This window comes from Oncorhynchus masou, chromosome 24 (assembly GCF_036934945.1).
Source record: "Oncorhynchus masou masou isolate Uvic2021 chromosome 24, UVic_Omas_1.1, whole genome shotgun sequence".
NCBI lineage: Eukaryota > Metazoa > Chordata > Actinopteri > Salmoniformes > Salmonidae > Oncorhynchus > Oncorhynchus masou.
Genome location: NC_088235.1, coordinates 6,238,978 through 6,256,512, shown reverse-complemented (window position 1 = coordinate 6,256,512; position 17,535 = coordinate 6,238,978). Strand labels below are relative to the sequence as shown.

Here is a 17,535-nt window from a genome sequence, read left to right as displayed (position 1 = left end):
CCGACCAATTGAACATATGCGGTGGTACTTAATGAATATGATGTCAGTTCGGTTGTCATCTGAGACATTCTCATCAATGATAAGATGACATAAACTCTACAGTGGAAAGTCTACACATCAGAGTTATCGGATTCACATGGAATTGTTGTTCAATTTAAATGTTTGAATATGAAATTATTCGTAATGGGATGAAATGTGATTTTAGCTTCTAAAATGTGAGATTTGGGTTTTCATAAGGTTAGGGCTCTGCTCAATCAGTGGCCCACCCTGTGAAGAGACATGGGTTATAAAACTTTTCACGCCCTCCTCTCCCTTCCTATATAAGCCCTTGACGACAATATAACCTCCTGTTCCGAGGATGTGAGGACGACGGTCCTATGTCAGAATGGTTCAGATAATAACTGCAGAACGAAACCAACATCAGCGTGAACTTTGGTTGCGAATGGTATGAACTTTGAACTCTTATTCACTACAGAAGTGATACCTCCTAGCCGTTAAGTTAGCAACAGCAGCTGCACGCGAGGGTTTGGAAGGAACAGACAGAGTATCCCGTCTATCACACAACGTATCCAATTGCCCACCACAGACATTCTTCAAAGGACTCAGTTTGGCAACACAGCCTTCCATCTACCACCAACCTACCGAAGTGCAGCTCAGAGTAAATATTTATTGCATTTTCCTTTTCCAAATGGGCGGTAATTCAGAATGCATAAGATACTGTATTTACGATAGCACAGCTTCTCCCTGTGTTCCTCAGTCTTCCTGCTCTTTCACTAAACCCAGCCCCTTTTCCTTTGTGTAACAAGCTGTCATATCTGTTCCGCCCGCTAGGGCCGTTTTCCTTTATGACGTCATTTGTAATCAATTATGTGTATGTGTAATTCTGTGTGATTAGTTAGCTATTTAGTAAATAAATAATTGAACCCAATTTTGTATTGCTAATTCAACTTGTTAGCCAGGGTTCGTGAAGATATCTGAAAGTTGTAAATTCTTGGTTGAGACTGAATTAAGGTGACGATTAATATTGACTTCTATTGATGTAAAATATTACTAGGTCTTTAAGAGTTTATTCGGAAGATAACAGCTCTATAAATATTATTTTGTGGTGCCCCGACTCTCTAGTTAATTACATTTACATGATTAGCTCAATCAGGTCAAATTAATTACGGAGAAATTATTTTATATCGTAGCATGTCATATCACTTAATCCGGCATAGCCAAAGACACGACACCTGTCCCTACCGTCCAACCCTGTCCCTCACGCCCAACGCTGTCCCTACCCTCCAACCCTGTCATTACCAACCCTGTCCCTACCCTCCAACCCTGTCATTACCAACCGTCCCTACCCTCCAACCCTGTCATTACCAACCCTGTCCCTACCCTCCAACCCTGTCATTACCAACCCTGTCCCTACCCTCCAACTCTATCATTACCAACCCTGTCATTCCCAACCCTGTCCCTACCGCCCAACCCTGTCCCTACCGTCCAACCCTGTCCCTACCGTCCAACCCGATTATTACCAACCCTGTCCCTACCCTCCAACCCTGTCCCTACCGTCCAACCCGGTCATTACCAACCCTGTCCCTACCCTCCAACCCTGTCCCTACCGCCCAACCCTGTCCCTACCATCCAACCCTGTCATTACCAACGCTGTCCCTACCCTTCAACCCTGTCGCTACCGCCCAACCCTGTCATTACCAACCCTGTCCCTACCGCCCAACCCTGTCCCTACCGTCCAACCCTGTCATTACCAACCCTATCCCTACCCTCCAACCCTGTCCCTACCGTCCAACCCTGTCATTACCAACCCTGTCCCTACCAACCCTGTCCCTACCATCCAGCCCGGTCATTACCAACCCTGTCCCTACCGCCCAACCCTGTCCCTACCGCCCAACCCTGTCCCTACCGTCCAACCCTTTCATTACCAACCCTGTCCCTACCGTCCAACCCTGTCATTACCAACCCTGTCCCTACCGCCCAACCCTGTCCCTACCGTCCAACCCTGTCCCTACCGTCCAACCCGATCATTACCAACCCTGTCCCTACCCTCCAACCCTGTCCCTACCGTCCAACCCTGTCATTACCAACCCTGTCCCTACCAACCCTGTCCCTACCATCCAGCCAGGGTCATTACCAACCCTGCCCCTACCGCCCAACCCTGTCCCTACCGCCCAACCCTGTCCCTACCGTCCAACCCTTTCATTGCCAACCCTGTCCCTACCGTCCAACCCTGTCATTAACAACCCTGTCCCTACCGCCCAACCCTGTCCCTACCGTCCAACCCTGTCATTACCAACCCTGTCCCTACCGCCCAACCCTGTCATTACCAACCCTGTCCCTACCCTCCAACTCTGTCATTACCAACTCTGTCCCCGGCACCCCAACTCGCCCGGCGCCCCAACTCGCCTACCATCAGAATACCGGTAGATGCCTTCAACATGCGCAAGCTAGATGTTTGTTTGTTTTACTGTTCAAGCAATTTAAGTTCATTTGTTTTGTTTACTTATATGTGTTGTCTACTGCAATTCAAGTTTTAGCTGCCAAGTACGGCCTACATGTCAAATGGAATAAACTACTACTACTAACACATACAGTAGACTCTAGAGACTTACTGGGAAACCTATCTGTAGTGTAGACAAGCCCTCTACTGCTGGACCAAGAGGGACTATCTGTAGTGTAGACAAGCCCTCTACTGCTGGACCAAGAGGGACTATCTGTAGTGTAGACAAGCCCTCTACTGCTGGATCAAGAGGGAGTATCTGTAGTGTAGACAAGCCCTCTACTGCTGGATCAAGTGGGACTATCTGTAGTGTAGACAAGCCCTCTACTGCTGGATCAAGAGGGACTATCTGTAGTAGAGGTCGACCGATTATGATTTTTCAACGCCGAAACCGATTATTGGAGGCCCAAATAAGCCGATATCGATTAATTGGCCGATTTTTTATATTTTTTATTTGTAATAATGACAATTACAACAATACTGAGTGAACACCTATTTTAACTTAATATAATACATAAATAAAATGAATTTAGCCTCAAGTAAATAATGTTGAATTTGGTTTAAATAATGCAAAAACAAAGTGTTGGAGAAGAAAGTAAAAGTGCAATATGTGCTATGTAAGAAAGCTAACGTTTCAGTTCAATGCTCAGAACATGAGAAGATAATGAGAAAATAAGAATGTGATCTTAACTGACTTGCCTAGTTAAATAAAAGTATAAAATGTAAAAATAAAAATCGGCAAATCGGCGCCCAAAAATACTGATTTCCGATTGTTATGAAAACGTTCAAAATCGGCCCTAATTATTCAGGCCATTCGGATTAATCGGACGATTAATAGTGTAGACAAGCTGTCTACTGCTGGATCAAGAGGGACATTGGGTTTATTAGTAGGAGGCGGCCAGTATATTGATAGATAAAGAGGAGGTTTATGGGTTTATTAGTAGGAGGCCAGTATATTAATAGATAAAGAGGAGGTTTCTGGGTTTATTAGTAGGAGGCGGCCAGTATATTGATAAAGAGGAGGTTTATTAGTAGGAGGCCAGTATATTGATAGATAAAGAGGAGGTTTATGGGTTTATTAGTAGGAGGAAGCCAGTATATTTATAGATAAAGAGGTGGTTTATTAGTAGGAGGCCAGTATATTGATAGATAAAGAGGAGGTTTATGGGTTTATTAGTAGGAGGAAGCCAGTATATTGATAGATAAAGAGGTGGTTTCTAGGTGTATTAGTAGGAGGAGGCCAGTATATTGATAGATAAAGAGGAGGTTTATGGGTTTATTAGTAGGAGGAGGCCAGTACATTGATAGATAAAGACGAGGTTTATGGGTTTATTAGTAGGAGGAAGCCAGTATATTGATAGATAAAGAGGTGGTTTCTAGGTTTATTAGTAGGAGGAGGCCAGTATATTGATAGATAAAGAGGAGGTTTATGGGTTTATTAGTAGGAGGAGGCCAGTACATTGATAGATAAAGAGGAGGTTTATGGGTTTATTAGTAGGAGGAGGCCAGTATATTGATAGATAAAGAGGAGGTTTATTAGTAGGAGGCCAGTATATTGATAGATAAAGAGGAGGTTTATGGGTTTATTAGTAGGAGGCCAGTATATTGATAGATAAAGAGGAGGTTTATGGGTTTATTAGTAGGAGGAAGCCAGTATATTGATAGATAAAGAGGTGGTTTCTAGGTGTATTAGTAGGAGGAGGCCAGTATATTGATAGATAAAGAGGAGGTTTATGGGTTTATTAGTAGGAGGAGGCCAGTACATTGATAGATAAAGACGAGGTTTATGGGTTTATTAGTAGGAGGAAGCCAGTATATTGATAGATAAAGAGGTGGTTTCTAGGTTTATTAGTAGGAGGAGGCCAGTATATTGATAGATAAAGAGGAGGTTTATGGGTTTATTAGTAGGAGGAGGCCAGTACATTGATAGATAAAGAGGAGGTTTATGGGTTTATTAGTAGGAGGAGGCCAGTATATTGATAGATAAAGAGGAGGTTTATTAGTAGGAGGCCAGTATATTGATAGATAAAGAGGAGGTTTATGGGTTTATTAGTAGGAGGCCAGTATATTGATAGATAAAGAGGAGGTTTATGGGTTTATTAGTAGGAGGAGGCCAGTATATTGATAAAGAGGATGTTTATTAGTAGGAGGAGGCCAGTATATTGATAGATAAAGAGGAGGTTTATGGGTTTATTAGTAGGAGGAGGCCAGTACATTGATAGATAAAGAGGAGGTTTATGGGTTTATTAGTAGGAGGAGGCCAGTATATTGATAGATAAAGAGGAGGTTTATTAGTAGGAGGCCAGTATATTGATAGATAAAGAGGAAGTTTATGGGTTTATTAGTAGGAGGCCAGTATATTGATAGATAAAGAGGAGGTTTATTAGTAGGAGGAGGCCAGTATATTGATAGATAAAGAGGAGGTTTATTAGTAGGAGGCCAGTATATTGATAGATAAAGAGGAGGTTTATGGGTTTATTAGTAGGAGGAGGCCAGTATATTGATAAAGAGGAGGTTTATTAGTAGGAGGAGGCCAGTATATTGATAGATAAAGAGGAGGTTTATGGGTTTATTAGTAGGAGGCCAGTATATTGATAGATAAAGAGGTTTATGGGTTTATTAGTAGGAGGCCAGTATATTGATATATAAAGAGGAGGTTTATGGGTTTATTAGCAGGAGGCCAGTATATTGATAGATAAAGAGGAGGTTTATTAGTAGTAGGCCAGTATATTGATAGATAAAGAGGAGGTTTATGGGTTTATTAGTAGGAGGAGGCCAGTATATTGATAGATAAAGAGGAGGTTTATTAGTAGGAGGCCAGTATATTGATAGATAAAGAGGAGGTTTCTAGGTTTATTAGTAGGAGGAGGCCAGTATATTGATAGATAAAGAGGAGGTTTATTAGGAGGAGGCCAGTATATTGATAGATAAAGAGGAGGTTTATGGGTTTATTAGTAGGAGGAGGCCAGTATATTGATAGATAAAGAGGAGGTTTATTAGGAGGAGGCCAGTATATTGATAGATAAAGAGGAGGTTTATGGGTTTATTAGTAGGAGGAGGCCAGTATATTGATAGATAAAGAGGAGGTTTATGGGTTTATTAGTAGGAGGAGGCCAGGTCACCTCCTTCCTGATGGTGAGCTCCAGGGTCTCCACCGTCTCCTCCTTGTCCAGGCCATGGAGGTTCTCATGGAGGTTCTCCTTCCTCCGCGGGGTGTATGGAACAAAGTTCTCCTCCAGGTGCAGGAACACCACCGGTTCTTCACGCACACAGAAGAACATCACCTCCTGGGAAGAGAGGAGAGAAATCATGGCCTACATTCAAAAAGAGGCAGTAATTAATAAGATGATGTAGACAGGGGGAAAACCTGATCCTAGATCAGCCCTCTAAAACCCAGATACTTTTTGAATACGGGCCCAGGAATAATAACTAGTCAACAGGCCAGTTATTTGGTTGTAGAATCTGTAAAGTTTAGTTCCAAACCCAATTGGAAACATTCCGTTGTCATTTGACGTGCACCACATGAGTCAGGAGTTGATCATGAACTCGCTGCTATATAATTACGTTTATTTCATTTGGATTACAGTGAGTTTTCCATACTGGACTCACGACCATGAGAGATATTCTACATTGTCCTTCATTCCACATGGGGATACCTTCCAAATGGCACCCTATTCCCTATACAGAGCCCTATGAGCCCTGGTCAAATGGCACACTATTCCCTATACAGAGCCCTATGGGCCCTGGTCAAATGGTACCCTATTCCCTATACAGAGCCCTATGGGCCCTGGTCAAATGGTACCCTATTCCCTATACAGAGCCCTATGGGCCCTGGTCAAATGGTACCCTATTCCCTATACAGAGCCCTATGGGCCAAGGTGAAATGATACCCTATTCCCTATACAGAGCCCTATGAGCCCTGGTCAAATGGCACCCTATTCCCTATACAGAGCCCTATGGGCCCTGGTCAATTGGCACACTATTCCCTATACAGAGCCCTATGGGCCCTGGTCAAATGGCACCCTATTCCCTATACAGAGCCCTATGGGCCCTGGTCAAATGGCACCCTATTCCCTATACAGATCCCTATGGGCCCTGGTCAAATGGCACCCTATTCCCTATACAGATCCCTATGGGCCCTGGTCAAATGGCACCCTATTCCCTATACAGAGCCCTATGGGCCCTGGTCAAATGGCACCCTATTCCCTATACAGATCCCTATGGGCCCTGGTCAAATGGTACACTATTCCCTATACAGAGCCCTATGAGCCCTGGTCAAATGGCACACTATTCCCTATACAGAGCCCTATGGGCCCTGGTCAAATGGCACCCTATTCCCTATACAGAGCCCTATGGGCCCTGGTCAAATGGCACACTATTCCCTATACAGAGCCCTATGGGCCCTGGTCAAATGGTACCCTATTCCCTATACAGAGCCCTATGGGCCCTGGTCAAATGGTACCCTATTCCCTATACAGAGCCCTATGGGCCCTGGTCAAATGGCACCATATTCCCTATACAGAGCCCTATGAGCCCTGGTCAAATGGCACCATATTCCCTATACAGAGCCCTATGGGCCCTGGTCAAATGGCACACTATTCCCTATACAGAGCCCTATGGGCCCTGGTCAAATGGTACCCTATTCCCTATACAGAGCCCTATGGGCCCTGGTCAAATGGTACCCTATTCCCTGTACAGAGCCCTGTGGGCCCTGGTCAAATGGTACCCTATTCCCTATACAGAGCCCTATGGGCCCTGGTCAAATGGTACCCTATTCCCTGTACAGAGCCCTAGTCAAATGGTACCCTATTCCCTATACAGAGCCCTATGGGCCCTGGTCAAATGTAGTGCACTATATAGGGAATGGGGTGCCATTTGCCACACAGCCAGGGTTTGTGTTTGTGCTTAGTGGCACACAGTGCGTCTGTCTTTCCCAAAGCACGGACAGAGTACCTGACCCCTCAAAATATTTATCCACGACACAAAGACAACAGGCGGAAGAGAAGACAGACAGACAGACAGACAGACAGACAGAAGACTCAGTGAGCATAGTCTTGCTATTGAGAAAGGCCACCGTAAGGCAGACCTGGCTCTCAAGAGAAGACAAGCTATGTGCCCACTGCCCACAAAATGAGGTGGAAACTGAGCTGCACTTCCTAACCTCCTGCCAAATGTATGACCATATTAGAGAAACATATTTCCCTCAGATTACACAGACCCACAAAGGAAAACATCTCATTTTGATAAACTCCCATGGGTTAAATACCACAGTGTGCCGTCACAGCAGCAAGATGTGTGACCTGTTGCCACAAGAAAAGGCCAAACAGTGAAAAACCATTGTAAATACAACCCATATTTATGTTTATTTTCCCTTTTTAAACATCGTTACAACACTGTACACATTACATTTGTAATGTCTTTATTCTTTTGGAACTTCTGTGAGTGTCATGTTTACCGTTCATTTGTATTGTATATTTCACTTCTGTTAATTATCTACTTCACTTGCCTTGGCAATGTTAACATGTGTTTCCCATAGCAATAAAGCCCCTTGAATTGAAATTGAGAGACAGACAGAGATACAGAGACACAGAGAGACAGAGAGAGGAAGACAGAGAGACCGAGACAGAGAGACAGAAACACAGAAAGGGAGAGGGAGCGAGAGAGACACAGAGAGAGACACAGAGAGAGAGAGACAGACAGAGAGACAGAGACAGAGACGAGAGACACAGAGACAGAGAGACACAGAGACAGAGAGAGAGACAGAGACACAGAGAGACACAAAGAGACAGAGAGAGAGAGAGAGAGAGAGAGAGAGACAGACAGAGATACAGAGACACAGAGAGAGGAAGACAGAGAGACCGAGACAGAGAGACAGAGACACAGAAAGGGAGAGGGAGAGAGAGAGACACAGAGAGAGAGACACAGAGAGAGAGAGAGAGAGACAGACAGAGAGACAGAGACGAGAGACACAGAGACAGAGAGAGACACAGAGACAGAGACAGAGACACAGAGAGACACAAAGAGACAGAGAGAGAGAGACAGAGACACAGAGACAGAGACACAGAGACAGAGACACAAAGAGACAGAGAGAGAGAGAGAGAGAGAGACAGAGAGAGAGAAACACAGACCTTAGGGTCAACAGTAGTGCAAGGTGAAGAAAATAGAGTTCCATTTGGGATGCAGCCACAGTGAACCCCCCCCCCCTCCCCGAGGGCAGTGCACTAACCTCATGTCCTTGACTCTGTAGTCTTTGGAGGACCTGTTTGAAGCCATTCAGGCTGGGCTGGCCCATGCCGTACAGCGGGTAGCTTCCTTTCACCTGGCGGTAGTTTGGCGCTCCGCAGCTGCCTGTAGTGTTGAGGACGTCAGCCTTGCTGTACACGTCCTGGACCATGAAGAACTCGCCCTACAGACACACAGTACCGTCACTCTGACAATCAAATACATGCATTTAGAAACACCCTTTTTCCATCGACAGCTGCTGTTGGGGGCACAGTAGAGTCAGTACGGGGAACACTCCAAGGGAACCTACAAACCGGCCCAAAGTAGAGTCAGTACGGGGAACACTACAAGGGAACCTACATACCTGCCCACAGTAGAGTCAGTACGGGGAACACTCCAAGGGAACCTACATACCTGCCCACAGTAGAGTCAGTACGGGGAACACTCCAAGGGAACCTACAACCCTACCCACAGTAGAGTCAGTACGGGGAACACTCCAAGGGAACCTACAAACCTACCCACAGTAGAGTCAGTACGGGGAACACTCCAAGGGAACCTACAACCCTACCCACAGTAGAGTCAGTACGGGGAACACTCCAAGGGAACCTACAACCCTACCCACAGTAGAGTCAGTACGGGGAACACTCCAAGGGAACCTACATACCTGCCCACAGTAGAGTCAGTACGGGGAACACTACAAGGGAACCTACAAACCTACCCACAGTAGAGTCAGTACGGGGAACACTCCAAGGGAACCTACAAACCGGCCCAAAGTAGAGTCAGTACGGGGAACACTACAAGGGAACCTACATACCTACCCACAGTAGAGTCAGTACGGGGAACACTCCAAGGGAACCTACAAACCTGCCCACAGTAGAGTCAGTACGGGGAACACTACAAGGGAACCTACATACCTGCCCACAGTAGAGTCAGTACGGGGAACACTACAAGGGAACCTACATACCTGCCCACAGTAGAGTCAGTACAGGGAACACTCCAAGGGAACCTACAAACCGGCCCACAGTAGAGTCAGTACGGGGAACACTCCAAGGGAACCTACAAACCTGCCAACAGTAGAGTCAGTACGGGGAACACTCCAAGGGAACCTACAAACCTGCCCACAGTAGAGTCAGTACGGGGAACACTACAAGGGAACCTACATACCTGCCCACAGTAGAGTCAGTACGGGGAACACTCCAAGGGAACCTACAAACCTGCCCAGGGACTACGGCTGCAAATGATCTTTTGGCAAACCCCATTTACATGGATGTTGCATTATTGTAATATAGATGTTGACTAATGTGCATTGTCCCCTATAAATAAATCAATAAATACCTACCAGGACTTCATAACATATTTATTCAACGTGGTCTTTATAGCATCAGTGTGAAATGAGCAACATTAGCGATTAGCAACAATAGTATGTTGAAGGGGGCCTCCGATTCCACCTTTGTGGATAACCGTTAATGTTGCTCATTTCACACACAGCCTCGTCATTCATTATCAGATGTCCATCCTTGTTTAAAGCGGTCAGGTGAAACCGTAGTGATCTATGTGAGTAAACAACCTCCCCGGTAACAATAAGGGTCTGGGCATGCCTGAACAGCTCTGTGAAGGGTGATAGGAGGATCAGAAGGACCAATGGCCACGCAAGATGGCCACGCAAGTAACAAGAGGTAACAACATCAATGTGAAGTAACAAGAGGTAACAACAACATCAATGTGAAGTAACAACAACATCAATGTGAAGTAACAAGGGGTAACAACATCAATGTGAAGTAACAAGGGGTAACAACATCAATGTGAAGTAACAAGGGGTAACAACAACATCAATGTGAAGTAACAACATCATCAATGTGAAGTAACAACATCAGCAATGTGAAGTAACAAGGGGTAACAACATCAATCACTAGTTATCACTGGGGGGTTCTTCCCACCTGTACCAAGTAGTGTTCAGGCATTGAGTCTGGGGGGGGGGTGTTTTCTTCCTACCTGTACCAAGTAGTGTTCAGGCATTGTGTCTGGGGAGGGGGGGGGGGGGGGGGGGGGGGGGGGGGGGGTTTCTTCCTACCTGTACCAAGTAGTGTTCAGGCATTGAGTCTGGTGGGGGGGGGGTTCTTCCTACCTGTACAAAGTAGTGTTCAGGCATTGAGTCTGGGGGGGGGGGGGGGGGTGTTTTCTTCCTACCTCTACCAAGTAGTGTTCAGGCATTGAGTCTGGGGGGGGGGGGGGGGTGTTTTCTTCCTACCTGTACCAAGTAGTGTTCAGGCATTGAGTCTGGGGGGGATGTTTCTTCCTACCTGTACCAAGTAGTGTTCAGGCATTGAGTCTGGTGGGGGGGGGGGGGGTTCTTCCTACCTGTACCAAGTAGTGTTCAGGCATTGAGTCTGGTGGAGGGGGGTTCTTCCTACCTGTACAAAGTAGTGTTCAGGCATTGAGTCTGGTGGGGGGGGTTCTTCCTACCTGTACAAAGTAGTGTTCAGGCATTGAGTCTGGTGGGGGGGGGGGGTCTTCCTACCTGTACCAAGTAGTGTTCAGTCATTGAGTCTGGTGGGGGGGGGGGTTCTTCCTACCTGTACCAAGTAGTGTTCAGGCATTGAGTCTGGGGGTGGTGTTATCTTCCTACCTGTACCAAGTAGTGTTCAGGCATTGAGTCTGGGGGGGGGTTCTTCCTACCTGTACCAAGTAGTGTTCAGGCATTGAGTCTGGTGGGGGGGGGGGGGGGGTTCTTCCTACCTGTACCAAGTAGTGTTCAGGCATTGAGTCTGGTGGGGGGGTTCTTCCTACCTGTACCAAGTAGTGTTCAGGCATTGAGTCTGGTGGGGGGGGGGTCTTCCTACCTGTACCAAGTAGTGTTCAGGCATTGAGTCTGGTGGGGGGGGGGGGGAGGTTCTTCCTACCTGTACCAAGTAGTGTTCAGGCATTGAGTCTGGTGGGGGGGGAGGTTCTTCCTACCTGTACCAAGTAGTGTTCAGGCATTGAGTCTGGTGGGGGGGGGGGTCTTCCTACCTGTACCAAGTAGTGTTCAGGCATTGAGTCTGGTGGGGGGGGGGGGGGTTCTTCCTACCTGTACCAAGTAGTGTTCAGGCATTGAGTCTGATATCCGGCCCACTTTGTAGTTCGTTCTGAAGAGGTCATCGTGGATCTGAAATTCCTGTCTGCAATTATATCTGGAATACAGAAGATAACCGTCATCTGCAACATGGTGAAGCAGAGCATTCAATCCCTCTCAGTGGTACTGCGGCTTCCACTGGAGACCGACCCAACATTTCATTAGTCAGATAAATGACCTCATCTTCTGAACCCAAGACAAATTAGATAACAGCACACACACACACAACTCAACTACCCCCCCGTCCCCACACACTTCACCCGTCCCCCCCCCGTCCCCACACACTTCACCCCCCCCCCCACACACACACACACCCCCCCTCCCCACACTTCACCCCCCCCACACACACACACACACACACTTAACCCCCTGCCCCCCTCCCCATCCATTCACACCTTAGTGATCAAAGCCTCAGGGATTCTCATGGTAACATCCCTTGGATGGTGGTTACGTGACTTGAATGATTGGAGGCGTGATGAGACTTACGTGATGACGACAGGCGCCACCTTGTTAGTGATGATAGACTTGGCCTTGCCGCTGTGGATCTTCACCGTCTGGGAAGAGCTCATGCTGAGAGACTGCCTGCTGTTCACCGACCCGTTGCCATGGAGACTCTCAAGCGGGGGAGGATGCTGGGGCGCCGCTACAGAGGATATGGAGCCTGAGACAGAGACGGGTTGTGGCGCTGCGCTGGCAGTTGTACCCATACTCCACAAGCAGCTGGGGACGACAAGAGGAGAGTGGACTCAGACACATGAAGTCAAACAGAGGAACAGAGGACTTTGACTCTGACACAGGAAGTCAAACAGAGGAACAGAGGAGAGGACTTTGACTCAGACAGAGGAACAGAGGAGAGGACTTTGACTAAGACACAGGAAGTCAAACAGAGGAACAGAGGAACAGAGGAGAGGACTTTGACTAAGACACAGGAAGTCAAACAGAGGAACAGAGGAACAGAGGAGAGGACTTTGACTAAGACACAGGAAGTCAAACAGAGGAACAGAGGAGAGGACATTGACTCAGACACAAGAAGTCAAACTGAGGAACAGAGGAGAGGACTTTGACTAAGACACAGGAAGTCAAACAGAGGAACAGATGACTTTGACTTAGACACAGGAAGTCAAACAGAGGAACAGAGGACTTTGACTTAGACACAGGAAGTCAAACAGAGGAACAGAGGACTTTGACTTAGACACAGGAAGTCAAACAGAGGAACAGAGGACTTTGACTCAGACACAGGAAGTCAAACAGAGGAACAGCAGTGGGGACTCAGTCACACTATGAGGCCACACTGAGGCACACTTGCATGCACACTATAGAGGTTTCACAAATCTGTGTTGATTCCAACACCACCACGTTCAAATTGTAGCCTGCTGATTGAAAGAGGAAACGTATGAATAGTGAAATATAACAATGAGACAATTTCTCTCATTGCTCTTCTTGATGATGTTTCTATAGTACTTCCAGCTGCTTTCTCAGAACATACCAAGCAGTAAACCCTGATTCTAGATCTGTACCGCTCAACATTTCAACAGGCTTACATCAATCCTGAGGTTGGGTGTGTTTCAATGTTAATTATAGCCTCATCTGATGCTGAGCCCTCTGCTACAGCCTTCAACAACAATCTGAGCAGGCATCCATCTGCAGCACCTCTCTGAATAAACCCAGGGCATCTCAAACGGCACCCTTTTCCCTAGTGCACTACTGTTGATCCAGAGCACAATGGGCCCTGGTCAACAGTAGTGCACTATATAGGGAATAGGGTGGTATTTGGTACACAGAAACAGGGTTTTGCAGTGAAGCAGATTAAACAAAAGATGAGCCTCCCCGCCGCTCTGCTCCACACAGACCAGCAAGCAGGGGCCGACCCCGACCCGCCACAGCTGGCCTGAGACCAATGGCAGACACTCCATCCCCCTAAACACACACACACACACACACACAGACCAGCAAGCAGGGCCCGACCCCAACCCGCCACAGCTGGCCTGAGACCAACGGCAGACACTCCACCCCCCTAAACACACACACACACTCACACACACACACAGACCAGCAAGCAGGGGCCGACAACGACCCGCCACAGCTGGCCTGAGACCAACGGCAGACACTCCATCCCCCTAAACACACACACACACACCAGCAAGCAGGGGCCGACAACGACCCGCCACAGCTGGCCTGAGACCAACGGCAGACACTCCATCCCCCTAAACACACACACACACACACAGACCAGCAAGCAGGGGCCGACCCCGACCCGCCACAGCTGGCCTGAGACCAACGGACCATCCCCCTAAACGGCAAGACACCCGACCATCCCCAACGGCAACACTCCATCCCCCTAAACACACACACACACAGACCAGCAAGCAGGGCTGCCGACCAACGACCCGCCACAGCTGGCCTGAGACCAACGGCAGACACTCCATCCCCCTAAACACACACACACACACAGACCAGCAAGCAGGGCCCGACCCCGACCCGCCACAGCTGGCCTGAGACCAACGGCAGACACTCCATCCCCCTAAACACACACAAAGACCAGCACAAGGACACACACACACACAGACACTCCGACCAGCAAGCAGGGGCGGCACAGCTGGCCTGAGACCAACGTAGACACTTCCCCCTAAACACACACACACACACACCAGCCAGCAGGGCCCGACCCCGACCCGGCTGGCCTGCCAGTCCATCCCCCTAAACACACACAAAGACAGACAAGGACACACACACACACAATCCGAGGGGCGGCAGGTAGCCTAGTAGTTAGAGCGTTGGGCCAGTAACCGAAAGATTACTGGATCGAATCCCCGAGCTGACAAAGTAAAAAGCGATCGTTCTGCCCCTGAACAAGACAGTTAACCCACTGTTCCCCTGAACAAGACAGTTAACCCACTGTTCCCCGGGCGGCGAAGACGTGGATGTTGATTAAGGCAGACCCCCACACCTCTCTGATTCAGAGGGTTTAAATGCAGAAGAAACATTTCAGTTGAAGACATTGAGTTGTACAACTGACTAGACATCCCCCTTCCCCCATTCCTCTTCCACCCTGGGGCATCCGGAGAGAGACTTCAGAAGCATATGTCCTTTTCAGATCAAACTTGCTAGAAAAATAGACAATGTCGCAGGTGGCTTATTAATGACCAAAGTCTCGTGTTTCTGTGTGTTTATTATATTAGAATTAAGTCTATGATTTGATAGAGCAGTCTGAGCGGTTGCAGGCAGCAGCAGGCTCGTAAGCATTCATTCAAACAGCACTTTCCTGCGATTGCCAGCAGCACTACACAATGCTTGCACCACAGCGCTGTTTATGACTTCAAGCCTATCAACTCCCGAGATCAGGCTGGCAATACTATAGTGCCTGTAAGAACATCCAATAGTCAAAGGTTTATGAAATACAAATGGTACAGAGAGAAATAGTCCTATAATTCCTATAATAACTACAACCTAAAACTTCTTAACTGGGAATATTGAAGACTCATGTTATATATTATATTAAGTTAAAATAAAAGTGTTAATTCAGTATTGTTGTAATTGTCATTATTACAAATAAATATGTTAAAAATAAAATATAAAAAACAACACTTTATTTTTTATTAATAAATAAATGAATAAAATCATCTGATTAATCGGTATCAGCCAATAAATCGGTATTAAAAAATCATAAAATCGGTCTACATCTAGTTAGAATATAAATAATAGTGGGCACTTTGAATACAGTTTTGTTTGACATGACAACGAATGAAAATGCCATGAACGACTGAACGAAAGTGTCTCGTGGTCAAGCAACAACAAATGCGCTCCTTGAGTGACGGGGGCGGGGCTTAGTCTGTGTGGAAAGGGGCGTGTTTTGAAACTTCTGTATGTGTAATGTTTACTGTTCATTTTTATTGTTTATTTCACTTTTGTATATTATCTACCTCACTTGCTTTGGCAATGTTAACACATGTTTCCCATGCCAATAAAGCCCTTGAATTGAATTGACAGAGAGAGAGAGAGAGGTGAGGGATGACTCAAGTAGCGGAGTAAACTATAAAAATGGACGTCACACAACGGCGTATCACATTTAACAAACCAAACATTCAAATACCGTTATAGAAGGTAAAATAAAAACCCAAACCAGTCCGTTCATAAATACCAGTATATAGTAAAATACGGTTATATCACCCAGCCCTACACCACAGTAGCCTTAGGTACAGTCAAATCAAAGCTTTCAGATAGACATGATCTGAAACAGAGACGACGTCCTAAATGGACCCAAACTCCCTTCATAGTGACTAATCTTGACCAGATCCCTTTCATTTAAAGGGAATGGGCTGCCATTGGAGACACATACGGAATGTTCCAAACAGTTGCCTTGGTTACAACATGACTAAATAGCAGTGGCGTGCTGTGGGCCTGGGCCTTCAGTGAGATCCTACACAGTCCCACCCGAATTAATCCACCTCTTATTACCATCATTATGATGCCACGGCTCTGGACACTATACATTTAGACAGAAACGCAGTATAACCAGGCGTTGCGTCGCACCCAAAGCAGTTTCACCATGATGATAAAGACATAACAATTCACTGAAAATAAAAGAGAAAACAAATAATTTGCAACATAGGCTATTTGCCATTTTATTTTGTTAATATATAGGCTATTTAATATTAACGAAATAAAATGCGAAACATACATACACATTTAATAAAAAAATAAAATGCATTGTATGCCTACTCACCAAAGACTGATTATTTGAACACAAAATCCATCCTCCTTTTTTTCCTCAAGAAGACTTCAATGACTCTGTTGTACAGTCTATCTCTGCATTTTAGTTCCACCAATAAGTCCTTTTCTATCGACATGGAGGCTAATGCTGAAAGCCGAGTCTGTCCAATAGCATTTCTGGAATACGTTTTCATTCGCTTTAAGGCCAAGAATGACTGCTCGACAGAACCCGTGGACACAGGGATAGTCACTGTCACACATGCCAATGTGTAAAGTTGCCCCATGTCCTCATTCACATTTTTCTGCTTAAGGAAATCAAGGAGATCAGAGGGACTTTTCCCTTCAAAATCAGTCATAGCGTACATTACAGTCAGTTCTGTTTTTAGCTTGGATAGGTGGAACAGTGTTCCGTGACTCTCTGTTAAGCTGCAGAAGCCTGTTTGTGGGATTTTCTTCCGGTAGGTCTGAGAGTGCTGGGGGTCCAGGAGGGAGAGAAACATTCATTTTTTTGTGGTCTTGAAACCTGTTTCGTATCTGGCAAAGAATGTTGTCCAGAATATTGCTGTGGAGTTGTTGGTAGTATGTGCGAGGGTCTCCTTGTGCTGGGCCTCTGCGTGCGCTGGGTGAACTTGAGATGCGCGCTGTGTCATCGTAGATTTGACTGAACCTGCGCCTCTCTCGCTCAATTGTAATAATAGGCATTCCCAGCAGTAGTTTGCAGTGCTTCTCGGAGCCTGTGAGCCATTGATAGCGCTCGTAGTTGGAACTTTGAAAGTGGCGAACTAACCCCTTTCCCGCCTTTGACAGGCTTTGTAGCGTCGGCCGACCTCTCCTTACACTGTCTAACTTTTCTTGAAAAGTTCGTCTTCAGAATGGCATTATAATTATATCCTCGACCAAATCAATATCTTCTCCTCCTTCTGCCATTGTGGGATGAAAAAAACAGCTTAGTAGTACGCAAATTAATTTGTTTATCAAATTCAGTTTCCTA

At 46.4% G+C, this 17,535-nt stretch overlaps 1 protein-coding gene across 1 annotated transcript in view; it reads right to left on the bottom strand.

The window, feature by feature from the left end:
- The window catches only part of LOC135513373 (paladin-like), a 101,689-nt gene that overhangs the window by 61,933 nt on the left and 22,221 nt on the right, over window positions 1-17,535 (bottom strand). The window contains exons 2-5 of the mRNA XM_064936299.1: window positions 12,321-12,554; window positions 11,790-11,892; window positions 8,727-8,906; window positions 5,623-5,787 (exon numbers count right to left, since the gene is read on the bottom strand). Coding sequence (XP_064792371.1) covers window positions 5,623-5,787; window positions 8,727-8,906; window positions 11,790-11,892; window positions 12,321-12,541 — 669 coding nt within the window. The 5' untranslated portion in view covers window positions 12,542-12,554. The remainder of the gene's footprint in view (window positions 1-5,622; window positions 5,788-8,726; window positions 8,907-11,789; window positions 11,893-12,320; window positions 12,555-17,535) is intronic.